Genomic DNA, 14,252 nt, shown 5'->3' on the forward strand with positions numbered 1-14,252 from the left:
GAAATTTGTAGAATACTTTTTGTGGGACAACCCCTTTAAGGCCTATTGATAGGATATTTCATAAGGTGTGGATCCCACTTGCTTAACTATTTTTGGAAATCCTGTAGCATTGAATGGAAAGAACATCAGGCATGTGCAGCGTGCTCTTCTTCATGCGCGGCGGGGCCCTGTTCTTGAGATAGCAGTGGATTCTAGAAGTGAAACCTGCGTCTGTCTCCTAAATTTTATAGTCATGGTCATATAACATTATATTATTCTCCTCCTATTTTTAAAGGGTCTCTCCTTTCAGATCATTTGCCAGAGCAGAGGGTGGTTAGAGAGAACATCCTCCATTACATGGACAGTCCACTGGTTCCAATAGGCAGAGTGTAATACTTCATTTCTCCTGCGGTGTCACTGCAGAGAAACTTTGCGACAGGGTCCTTCACCGATCACAGCTGATCCCTGGGGGTTCCTGCAATCAGCTCATTATCAGGGGGTACTTCTAGCAAAAGCACATTTTTGTCTAAGCCCAGTTTTAGTTCCTTCTGCATCTATTTCCAGGAGAATGACACTGTGTTATCATCTCGACCAAAGTGTTCTTGAGGGAACCTCCCTCCACCAAGACTCCCGCTCTCAGAATAAAAGTCTGTTTTCCCATCTTCAACTAATAATTCTTAATTTGGCCAAGAAGAAGCAGAAATCAATATTTGCATAATTTCGCCCCTTTTACACTAATTTATTCATTTAACTAGTCGCTCTCTCAGGGGGCATTTAATCCTTATTTGAAAATAAAAAATCAGAACTATTCATCACAGTCAGCGGGGTGAACGCCCACCACCCGGCCCTCCAGCCGTTCCTATCTGCAGCATCCTGATTCGAAACACAAAATGTTTTCATGCTTGGAAGCGCTGGAGCCGCTCAGTGATTCCGGGTAAATCAAGATCTTTGAAACATCACAGCCTGCGCAAATTTATTTGCATTAGCTGTAATTTTAGGTTTTCTATTTCTGGCCCGTCTGCACTGGCAGAGAATATTCATGCTAAAGCTAATTGTTCTCAGCTGACTGCTTGGCTATTTAAATAGGGAACTTTCCTCTCCTCGTTTACATGCAAAACACAACCGCAAAAATGGATGACAGCTGGTCGCCTTATTTCAAGGGACTGTATCGCCAGAAAATGACCTGTTGTTTGTATGATGTTGTTACCGATAGTCTTTACTCTGACCACTAAGCCTCATAATAAACTGGCACCTTCTATTCTGTGGAGATTAATTCTCAGCAGTCATCTCATTATCATCACAAGCAGGACTACAATGACTGATAACACCTATACATAGATATTATTATTATTATTATTATTATTATTATTATTATTATTTTTAAGCACCATTAGTTCCATGGCGCTGTAAATCCAGACGGGTTACAAAAATAAAAACTACAATAAACAAGAAAGTATTAACAGACTGGGACACAGGGGTAGAGGACCCTACCTGCAAGAGCTTATAATAGATAATACAGGATCCACTATTAACCATAGGTGATGTTGCAGCTTATCTACCCCTCCCTGCCCAATGATCTCTGCACAGGTCACTGAGTCCCATAGACGTCAACTCCAGTCTACAGGTTCCTATGGCCAAGCACATTTCTGAATGCTGCTAAAAAAAGGTGGACACTCTATAATAATGTACAGAAACTCAATGAGATAGGATGACAATTCTGTTCTGTAAACATCACTTCTCAGCAGTCATATCATTATCATCACAGGCAGGATTACAATGACAGATAATACCTAAATATAGATAACGCATTATCTATCATTCACAATAGGTGATATCACAGCTCACCTCCTCCCCCTCTCTGCACAATGATCTTTGCACAGAGCATGCCAACAACACTCTAACACAGAATAAAAAATCTACAATGAGACAATAGAAATGGATTAGAAAAAAAACCTAAGAATAAATATCAATATCGGGTAGTAATTATAAAAAAAAAAAATAGGCTATACTGTACAGAAACTGCAATTCTCATTTCATTATTGATGGCTTAATTCTGCAGTTTTAAAACTGGCCACTGAGATTTATAATTGGCTGACACTTCTGTCTATAGACATCACTTCTCAGCAGTCATTTCATTATCATCACAGGCAGGACTACAGTGACTGATAACACCTATACATAGATATTATTTTTAACCCCTTCCCGACCAGCGCCGTAATAGTACGGTGCAGCGGGACGTGACTCGCGGCCCAGCGCCGTATTATTACGGCGGGCTGATCGTACGGGTGCAGGAGCTGCGCCTGTCCAATCAGCGGCAGGGGTCCGGCAGTGACTGATAGCCGGACCCCTGCTGTATGCGCCGGCATCGTTGAAAACACTGATGCCGGCGCATTACCTCTTGATAAGCCGTGGTCTGCGCTGAACGTGGCACGTGCAATGTGTGGAGGGAGGGAGAGAGCTTCCATCGGGTCCCCGCGCTGCTGTGACGGGGACCCGATGGCAGGGAAGGCAGCCCGATGCCCCCTGGATCTCACAGGCAAGCAGGCTGTAAGTTTATTACACTGGTAATACACTTACAGCCAATGCATGACAATACAGAAGTATTGTGATGCAATGTAAAGGGGATCGGACCCCCAAAAGTTGAAGTCCCAGAGTGGGACAAAAAAGAAGTGAAAAAAAAGAGTTTTTGGGTCATCTTAAATCACTAAATGTGCAACACCGATCAAAAAGGAGTATGCCCCCTAAAATAGTACCAATCTAACCGTCACCTCATCCCGCAAAAAATGAACCCCTACCTAAGACAATCGCCCAAACAATAAAAAAAACTATGGCTCTCAGATTATGGAGACACTAAAACATGATTTTTTTTTTCTAAAATGCTTTTATTGTGTTAAATGTAAAATGTGTAGTTTCTAAAATGGGGTCTTTTTTGGGTGGTTTCTATTATGTAAGCCTCACAAAGTGACTCCAGACCTGAATTGGTCCTTAAAAGGTGGGTTTTGGAAATTTTCAGAAAAATTTCAAGATTTGCTTCTAAACCTTCTAATGTCCCCAAAAAATAAAATGTCATTCACAAAATGATCCAAACATGAAGTAGACATATGGGGAATGTAAAGTACGGTAATAACAATTTTTGGAGGTATTACTATCTATTATAAAAGTAGAGAAATTGAAATTTGCAAGATTGCTAATGTTTCAAAATTTGGGGAAAATTTTGTATTTTTTCATAAATAAAAAAGAAATATTTTGACTCAATTTTACCAGTGTCACGAAGTACAATATGTGACGAGAAAACTATCTCAGAATGGCCTGGATAAGTAAAAGTGTTTCAAAGTTTTAACCACATAAAGTGACACATGTCAGATTTGCAAAAAATGGCCTGGGCGGGAAGGTGAAAACTGGCCCGGGGTTAAAAGGGTTAAGCACCATTATTTCCATGGCGCTGTTTTCATTATTTCATTATTGATAGTTTCATTCTGCAGTTTTTAAACTGGCCACTGAGATTTATAATAGGCTGACAGACATCACTTAGCAGCAGTCATCACAGGCAGGATTACAATGACTGATAATACCCATATATATGAGTCATCTCCAGTCTACAGGTTCCTAAGGCCCATGTGGCTGCTGTGAAGCAAATCTGTGACAGCTGCTAACAGCAGCTCAGACAAGATGTCCACCCTATAATAATGTACAGAAACTGCATTTTTTTCATGTTATTATCAATACTTTCATTCACCGAGATTTAGAATAGGCTGAGATTTCTGTTCTGTACATATATTCACTGCAGTCATCTCATTATCATCACAAGTAGGATTTTACAATCACAGGTAATACCTATATATATAGATAACACCGGTTCCACCATTCACAGCTCACTTCCTCCCCCTCCCTGCAGAATGAACTTTGCACAGATCACAGAGCATGCCTTCAACACTTTCCCATAGAAGTCAAGGAAAACAGAATGAAAAAAAATGACCAAGACAATACAAATGGACTAGAAAAAAAAAATGTTATCGGTATCTGATCCTTATTGGTACAAAAATTGGTTTACAATGTATAGAAACTGCAATTTTTTATGTCATATTATGGAGCTTTCTTTCTCCAGAAGGATTCCATACAGAACGGAATATCTCCACAAAATAAAGGCACGATATGGCGGCACAATGAGGGCCTACAGATCCATAGAACTGTTGTAAGGACCCCATGTCCCGCCGTCAGGCATGCTGCCTTGGAGTCTCCACTCTGGCGGACTCGGCATGATCATGTTTTACCTCTTTACTTGGATAGTCACCATGCTGTTCCACGTTTCTCCACCAGTGATGGTCCACGGCCTCCAATACACCCACAAATACTCATACATTTTCTAGTATGCTGTAAAAATTGGTAAACTTCGAAGAAACTAATTTTCTACCCATCAGCAGAGCCTTCAGCCTTCAAGTAGTAAATTTTAGGTCATCAATTCAATAAGTCTTAAAAGTCTAAAGTGATACCATAAAGATTGTGGTGTATTTTGCACAATATCACGGTTTTACCTCATCTGCTCCACTTCTTCTTCAGGACTTTCTGGGTCAGACCTTTTGCACTCTTGGAGAAGTCATTGGGTCGCAGAGGAGCCGACTGGAGAAGCCGCTCACGTGAGTAACAGCAAAGCCAACCTAAACGTCTATAATTGCTGGTTCTACCTTTTATAAAATGAAGAGGGTCCAAAACTTGGTACCGACCCCCCCCCCCCCCCCCACCATGTGGTCACTGAAGTTATAGGTTACCAGTTTTTCATTGGACCATTTTGCAAATGGGATCACATGATGTAAGGGATGGGGTTTAAAAATAAAAGAATTAAAAGGGGCATTTCAGGCAGCTTTGCAAAATGATCCCCCGTTGGGCTGGGGGTGGAGCTTTCACATATACTGGAATTTGGGGTTATATGGGTATGATATGGAACTATCATTCCCATCATGTCCTGTGCTTACTCCTAAAAATGTTTTACTAGTTACATTATATAGATGTAGCTATTACTTAAAGGGATGCTCACATCAGAAAGGGGTAGCAAAGTCAATATTCATTTTAAGAATTTATGGATGTTTTTCTTTTTCATCTCGGCAGTATTACACCATTGAAAATGACATACATGATACTGTCTTGCAATAGCAGCTAGCACAAATGATAAGACCTCCTATATAGATAGGTAATCCAATGTCAGTTTATTGCGGCTGTGTGGGGGGAAATATTGTCTGCAAGGTAATCCTTACAATAACAATAGGTATAGAATTGGGATATCAGTATGACAGCGCTATTGTTCTCTTGGTAGACCTAGATTAAGATGCCCACAGAAGAGCGCTGAGCTGATTAATGCAATGTGTGTGTCTCTCTGGTCGCAGTGATGGTCTGACTGAGAGAGTTAGGTGAGACTGTCTGCTGTCCAAAGAAAGAGGAAGTTATAGAACCAGGACCGGAAGTAGAATACATGGAGGGGCATCCGAAAATTATAACCAGAAAACCATCCACCTGTTTTTGTATAAATATATATACAGTATATATATATATATATATATATATATATATATATATAAAGAAATTACATAAACATTCACATATAGGCTCAATAAATGATAAAACAAATGTATAAAAATGCCCATTTAAAGGGGTTCTCTGGGAATTAAGAAAATGAAAATACTTAAATATTACTTTATTATAAATATGTTCTCAAATACCTTTCATTATTTATAATGGCTCGTTTTGTCTGGGGAGGGAGCAGTCGTCAGGGGAAACAAAATGGCCGCTGTCCCATTAGTTCACACAAAACCTGTCCTGATCACACATGAGGACAAGTTACTTTACAACACTGAGGTAAAGAGCTGCCTCATCCTCCTCTCTGCTCTACTTGTCAGAGATTATGATCCTAAATACAGACAATAAGAACTTTAGCTGAATCTCAGGTGAATTTGGTTCATGAGGAGACATGAAGTGCAGAGAGGACAGACTGTGGTAATGGAAACTGCATACAAGTGCTGCTGCTCATTAGCCATAGCCCCAACCTCCTCTCATGTCTCCTCATCTTCTCCAGTCCCCCAGAGATTCCCCTGTATTCAGGACCATGATTCCTGACAAGCAGAGAGGAGGATGAGGCAGCTCTATGGCTCATTGTGGTGAAGTAACTTGTCCTCCTGTGTGATTAGGACGGGTTTTGTGTGTACTGATAGGACGGCAGCCATTTTATTTCTGCTAATGATTGCTCCCTAGACAAAACAAACCATTCTAAATAATGAAAGGTATTTGTGAATATATTTATTATTAAATAATATTTAAGTATTTTAATTTTTTAAATTCCTGGAGAACCCCTTTAAGGGTTTTTTCTGGGACTACGATATTGATGAGGTATCCTCAGGACATATCATCAATATCTGAATTGTGGGTTTGACTTCCAGCATGCTCCCCACTGATCAGCTATTTGAAGAGACCTCCGGTGGGCGCTCTTCCTTGGCCATGTGATGACGTGTTCAACTGTCACATGGCCTATGTGCAGCTCAGTCTCATTCAAGTGAATAGACCTGGGCTGCAATACCAAGCACAGCCACTATACAATGTATGGCGCTGTGCTTGATAACACACAGCTGATCGTCAGGGATGCCGGGATTCTGATGACCTATCCTGAATATTTTATTCCTGGAAAACCCCTTTAAGGTGGTATTCCTACGAACCGGATAAGTGATTAGTGTTTGACAGCTGGAACCCTCACAATCCCGAGAGTGGAGATCCAGTGTCCTCCATCGGAATGGATCGTTGGTCGGGCATGCACGCTGCCAATCGATTCAATCTCTACGGGAAAGACGGGAATAGCGAGCACATCAGCCATCAGCGATCCACAGAATCTTGCATACACCTCTGCTTCACCATGATGAATCCTAGCTGCTGTAATAGTCCTGTTCTTGATTGGAGTAATTCTACGGTTGGGTAGAGGAACATTATTTTAGAAGAAGAGATGGATAAAATCATAAAAGTGCTCAGGACAAAGCAATTGAATCATACCTTGTTCCATCTGTTGCTATGGCCACCAAACACAATCATCGGGTGAACCTGTAGTCGTTGTTAGAGGCGCAGGGCGCGTTGTGTAACATAATGTCAGCCCTGTAATTCTATTTCCACCTCTCGCTGGACAGAGAGCTTATAACACGAGGGGAGGAGGCTCTTAAAGGAGAACCAAACCCAAAAATGTTTCCTTCAAGGGATTGCACAGGATTAGAAAAAGAGCACCACACCTGTCTCCTGGCTGTGTGCGGTACTGCAACTACCTTTCCCAACTATGGCTGTACCACACTCGAACCGTGGACAGGTGTGGCACCGTTTCTAGGAGAAAGCAGCCACGTTGATATAATCCTGTACGAGCTGGGTACTAAAGAAAGGAAGGACTTACAGGGGTTTAATGAGAGGTCCACGGTGATGCGGCTTCACCAGTCTCATTGCCTCCTCTTCTGATAGAAAGTAGTAACTGGATCGCATTACAGAATCCATTGGAGGCATCTGCCTTCTTCACATTTTCCTCCACCAACCGGACCTTGTGCTTCCATCCATGTTCCTACAACACCATTATTTCTTGTGCTTCGATCAAAGGGTTTACCCAATATAGATCTTTGAGAAAACCAGTTGCACCAGTACCATAAAAGCAGTCTATATGTCTTCTATGGTGGCCAGAAGGTAAAAGACATCTCAGTATGGTCTTCTCCATGGCTGGAGGGAACCAACACAGGTCACCATATTGGCAGCAAACTAGAGAAAATAGAACTGGTTCAATAGTTTTGTACAAGAATTTGGAAGAGGCTGGTCTCATGAACAAGCATGTTGCCCATTTTTTGCTAAGGAACCCCTCGTCCTAAAGTGGCCAGAAAAATATGTTAATTCCATACATGTTCCTGGATGTACCAGCACAGTTGGCCTAGTTGGATTTCGAGGCAAAAATGTTTTAGGTATAATGTGTTCTGTACAATTCCAAAACACGAACACAGATGGCAGAGAGACGTTCAGCCGTTCCCACAGAGCAGGGCTAGGGACCTGTTGTGTCGACAAATGTTTCCGAGGACCAGGCACGACGCTGCAGCTGACACCTTGACTGCATGGGTACCATAATGCTCAGCCTCGTCTGAACGTCGATGACAGGTCTAATTCTTCCTTAGGTAACTGGCTGATTCCAATTAATGAATAATTAAAGGATCGGCTTCTGAGTGTTTCATCGGCAATGTTAATTTCAGCCGCCAAGTGATTTTCTCCAGCTGGAGGGGAATCCGATTTGCTGCAAGTTTCACTATTTAAATTGAAATGAATCTAATTATGAAAAAATCCACGTTTGTTCTGAATCCACAGAAGAGATGACTGAAAAAGTGATGATTTCTTTTCATATGTTAATTCATTCAGTTTTGTGGATACTTTTTTTTTTTGGTGCTTGATAATGTAAGTTTTCTACAAAAATTTCAGATCGGAGTCAAAATTCATTCCTTACGTGACATTACATTTGGACCAATAAAGTGCATCCATCATTAGAAGAGCTGCAAATTGTAGGGCCTCCATCAGAAGTGTCAGAGCCCCCAAACTCCTTATTATGTCAACCTCCATCTTGTATCCTATTTAGTGTTGATCACGAATATTCAAATTTCGAATTTTTATCGCGAATATAGGTACTTCGAAAATTCGCGAATATTTTGAATATAGTTATATATTCGTAATTTCAAATATTCGATTTTTTAGATTAGATTTTTTTTTTTTTATCAGTACACATGATCCCTCCCTGCTTCTAGCTTGTGGTCCAATAAGAAGGCTGCAATATACTTGACTTTAGGAGTAGTAGTGTTTGCGAATTTTGCTCTATCTTCGTTTTTTCGAATATTCGCTATATTGCTACATATTCTTGTTTTAGAATATTATGAATATTCGAAAAAACAGTTATAGCAATATAGCGAATATTCGAAAAAAACAAATATAGAGCAATTTAGCTAATATAGTGCTATAATCTTCTTTGTCTAATAGTTGTAAGTTTAAAAATTCGCAATTAAAAATTTGAATCCGAAAATTCGCATATTACACAATCATTACCTTGCCGATTTTTTTAAGTATAATAATAATCTTTTTTTTTATAGTTGTCATTTTTTTCCAATCTGAACTTCAGATGAGAAAAAAATTACAACTATTAGACAAAGAAGATTTAGCACTATATTAGCTAAATTGCTCTATATTCGTTTTTTTCGAATATTCGCTATATTGCTATATATTCTTTTTAGAATATTATGAATATTCGAAAAAACTAAGTTATAGCAATATAGCGAATATTCGAAAAAAATCGAATATAGAGCAATTTAGCTAATATAGTGCTAAATCTTCTTTGTCTAATAGTTGTAAAAGTTGAAAAATTCACAATAAAAAATTCAAATCCGAAAATTCGAATTACGAAAATTCTCATATTACACAATCATTACCTTGCCGATTTTTTTAAGTAAAAGAAAATTGGGAATTTTCGAAAATTCGACGAATATTCTAAAAAGTATTCGCGAAATATCGCGAATTCGAATATGGCCCCTGCCGCTCATCACTAATTCTATTGCATGTAGTGGGCTGTTATACTCAAGCTCAGTCTCCCATGGATGGGGGGGTTCACAACATAACTTGGGATCTGTGGATTTTATTTACTTTCATGAAATGAAGGGCACCATATTGGGAACTAGGTTTGCCCAACATCATTTATTAAATAATCTGCATTAGTTCTATTCCTAGAGCCCATGCAACAATGAAGGTGGGGGTTGAATGAATGGCCCCTGACAGCAGTACCACCTGCCCTGATAGTAAGACCTGTACAGCTATAGATGTATATGAGATATAGGGCTTCCAAACCTATGTGTACCCTGAGTATTTTTGGGTCCCCCCTTCGGCTATTTTCTTATCATTATGTTTGCGGGGGTGTGGGGGGGTGTTCCTTCCTGTGATGTAAGAGCTGTGCTGTGGGACCTGACCAATCATATTCCCCCTGCTGATTCCCCTCACTGAAAGGTTGAATGAGAAACTCAAGCTTCACCTCCCTCCTCCTTCTCTCTCCTGTCTTCTATACAAATGCAAATGATCATCCTGCCGGCTACGCCAAATCAGTGAAGGTCAATGTGCTTAGGACAGATCAGCCATTTCTTGTTCTATCTATTTCCAAGAGCTGGGTGACATTATGGCCATAGTTACAACTCTCCCATTATATCGACATCCACCTTTCCTCGAATTTTGAACAGGAGACCCGTTTAGTAGTGCGGGTCACGTATCAATGAATAATTGGGGAACGTTACTGTCTATTTATTATATTCTTCAAGCATCAGTTTTTCATATTCTTTATGATATTTTATCTTTTATCTGGAATTGCAGTAAGACTACAACATAAAATGTGCACATTGCCATGTGATTTAGCCGTTAACTGTGATTCTGGTAAAGTGCGATAAAAGTGCATTTATTTCCATGGGGTTTGCTTCCATACTGTAAGAGTGCAGCTCACTTCACCACTTTCCTCATTCCTCATAAATGTTGAATCTAGCATTTAAAAGTCCACCCTGACAGGTTTTTTGGCTTGCGTCCCCCTAAGCGCCGGACCTCTGTATTGTACCATCGGACATGTAACTTAGTCCTGAGGCTACATTCACACAACAGTGTGAATGGAAAAACGGTGCGTTTTGAACTGCCGATTTCTTACTGATACCTTTCTGAGAAACTCGCATCAAAAATGGTCCCCTTCAACTGTATGGGGGCTGTCGGTCTGTGGAAAGGGGCAAAATAGGACATGCCCTATTTTTTGACTGACGATATTAACGACAGTGTGAATAACCCCATAGACGACCATTGATGTTAAAACAGTTGTGTGCATGTAGCCTTATGCTATAATATGTGTGCAACTTCCATTTCAATTTATTTATATTGTCACTTAACATAAATTATTTACCTATTTTTTTATGTTATTTATAAATTTATATTATTTATTATATTTATCTATATTGTCACTTAACGCAAAGTTTCATCCCGGCGGTTACGCCAAAATGTTGTGGGAAATGCTCAGGGCAGTGATATTGTAGCAGTCTTTTGGGCTAAGAATTTCTTATTTTTGCGATTCTTCACCCTCTGTAAACTGTGCAATAAGTTAAGGAGAGAAAATATTTGGTTTATTGGAGTCATCCATTTTCTTGTAGGGCTTCTCCGGTCATTAATGAATTTTGAGCAAGTGCCCGCAGCCTGTCTAAACAGAAGATTCATACTTACCTGCTCCCCACCACTGCCATCCATTGCAGCATGGCCATGGTCCTATTCTCCTCAGCAGCCAATGGCTGGCATCAGCAGTGGTGTGGCCACAAGCAGCACGTCACCACTGCATCGGGGCATGTGATGTCAACATTGCAGGGACCAGAACATGAACCCGGCGGAGGAGTGGAGCGGCAGGGTCTTCTGTTTAGAGAGCCAGGCTGCAAATACTAAAGAACCCCCTTTAAGGCCAATAACAATGAATACTTTTATTGGAATATGCCTTTTGATAGCTCAATAGGAAATATTATGCTTATTTAACCTGTTCTCTTCCATCCCGATGGTATTCTCTTACCAGGCTGCTCCAGGCTTTATCATTTCTAATCCTTGAAGATTCTCTATTTAACGTTGTTTTATTGTATATGCAGGTGATATAGAGTTGTAGCCTTGATTACAGATATAGAATGGAAAGAAAGTCATTGGTTGTCATAGATACAGATTTTCAATTGAAGATAGCATAGGTAGTAGTACTGTACTGGCGAGATATCATTCCGATTGTATCAGTTACCTAAGAGGCTGAGGTGCAGGCCTAGTTCATACACAGACCTCAAAGGGTCCCGTTGCAAAATTTAGTATGCCCCCCTTTCCTTCCTGCAGTGAAAAAAGTCAGAAAAATTTTAATTTTTTTTTATTAAGTAGAATAATGGAGGAATTTTTTAATAAAAAAATAACCATGCTCCGCCTTACCCACTTTACTAGACTTCTATGAACACAGGCTCCTTAAATATGGTGCTCATTCTGGACACCATATATGTCAATGTATTTACACCAAATAACTGTCATAAATAAAATTAATAAAGCCCCCCCCCCCCTCATACTATTCTAAAGCCTTTGCTCCCCCTTGGGAAATATATTACAAAACTGACTGCCTGCAGTCGCCACTAGGGGGAGCTCAGTGCATAGGAATTCCTAAAGTTACCATTGAAATTAATGCAAACTGTAGAATCTCAAGGTGCTGAGCTTCCCCTTCGTGGCGGCTGTAGGCAAATGCTATGAATCTATGTCGGGAATAGGAAAAGCAGTTCATTGCCAGGACCTCCCTCCCCTGGGCCCTTAGGAGATGTGCGGTCCGCCTCCATGGTAGGTATGCCAGAGGTTCATACCTAATCGACCTTTCTATGTATATTTAATTATTTATTGACCTATCACTTTCGTGAGCCGCCCCCAGTATATGTTTTTGATCAGATTCATTGTACATTTCGTCATCCTGCCAAAATTCCGTAAATCGGCCAGATTGATTTTTCCATTTTTAGCCAGATATATGTGGCAATAAAACTGTGGGTAACCTCAGCCTCATCACAGGTTGCCAAAAACTGCACCCTACATTGTATAGCACCTGTGCTTGGTACCACATCTCAGTCCCATTCATTTCTATGGGGCTGAGCAACACCTACGCCATGTGACCGATAAAGGTGACATCACTGGCCTAGGGTAAGCTGAGAGAAGGTCTCTGCACTCATTGAGTTGCCGCAGACTGCTTAAACACCTGATTGACAGGGGTCCTGCATGTCGGACCCCCAACGATCATATACCGATGATCCTTAGGATAGTTTATCAATATAAAACTGTCGAAAATCCCTTTAAGGACGAACACCGAGTCGTATATGGCTGCGTCTGCTAGACTGTAGCATGACTATATCCTAATTTGATGACCTTGAAGTTAAAGGGGTTGCTTGATATAGAAAATCCAGCTTTAAATACTAGAAGGGGTACCTCGGGGGTGATCCATGGAGTCATTCACTCTCCGCAGGTCACGCATTACACAAACAGCCCATTCATTTCTATGAACACTGTGTAATACTTAATTTCTCCAGAGGTGGCACTGCAGGAAAACTGAGCTCTTGATTGTAGGTCCTCCCCCACAGATCACCGCTGATCACTGGGGATTTTAGTAGTGGGAGAGCAATTGTTTTCAGGGGACATATCTAATAAAAAAGGATTGCTCTACAATAGACCGTATAAATGAATGACTGTATATTTTACATTTACAGTTCAGCAGTATGTTAACTAATGGCGTGCGTGACAAAGGCAGCCTGACTCACCTCCATTTCCCTGCTCTCAGTGCCACTGCATTTAAAAGAAAAGAAAAAAAAGCCCATCGAGGGCTATGTTATATAATTGTGATGAAGCCGTTATAGGCTTATAATGTTCGTCATCATCGCTGCTCGGAATCCAAGGAGAGCAAGGAAATAATACACAGCGTTTTTTTCTTTCGCTGGGGTTCTTTATGTATAACCATTGGAGAAAATTTACAATTTTACTCAAAAATGTGCAATATTCTGCAGCTATCATCAGTTTTTAAAATAGGGCAGGGCTTAGCGGAAGTGGGTGGGGCCACTGAGGCGCCAACAAATTTACTATCAATTATGCCTGATTTCATTGTCTTTTGGAAAATGTATTTAGAGTCATAAATGCACCAAAATTTGTTGCATTTCACATCACATTCTATATGCATTCACATTAGAAATATGTGCCATAGACTGATGTATAAAACGCCAGTCCAAGTAAATCTCCCCCGTTGGCTCACTGGGTGTCTGTTTCGAAGTGATCTGCATTATAGTTCATTAACACCTTAGTATTTGAGCCATATTTGGCCTTAGAACAGAGAGAACTTCCTTTCCTTGTCTGCACCTCGCTTGGAATTGATTGCAGCAGTTAAGTGGTTAAATGCTCAGGATAGGCGTTTCCTCCTATCCTGGTAAATAGTGCTGGGGGGCGGCTGTCAATCACAACCATTCAGAGTCAGCACATTGCAACAGTAGTTGGCCGGTCCTGCCAAAATCGTCGGATTCGGCCAACTTTGCTCTTATCGGCACCTTTTAAGTGTCCCTTTAAAAGCAGCACAGTTGTCTTCTGGGTCCTACCACCCGAGTCTTATCTATGCCTTTCTTCACCCAAGGGTAAAGTTTCAGATCGCTGACACTGACCAAAAGCGAATGGCCCTCTGATGGCCAGCATTTGGAGCA

General features: G+C 40.6%; 1 protein-coding gene across 1 annotated transcript in view; it reads left to right on the plus strand.

The window, feature by feature from the left end:
- The window catches only part of CPNE9 (copine family member 9), a 228,500-nt gene that overhangs the window by 97,370 nt on the left and 116,878 nt on the right, over window positions 1–14,252 (plus strand). Inside the window, exon 7 of the mRNA XM_044301241.1 lies at window positions 4,537–4,613. Coding sequence (XP_044157176.1) covers window positions 4,537–4,613 — 77 coding nt within the window. The remainder of the gene's footprint in view (window positions 1–4,536; window positions 4,614–14,252) is intronic.

Source organism: Bufo gargarizans, chromosome 7 (assembly GCF_014858855.1).
Source record: "Bufo gargarizans isolate SCDJY-AF-19 chromosome 7, ASM1485885v1, whole genome shotgun sequence".
Lineage (NCBI taxonomy): Eukaryota > Metazoa > Chordata > Amphibia > Anura > Bufonidae > Bufo > Bufo gargarizans.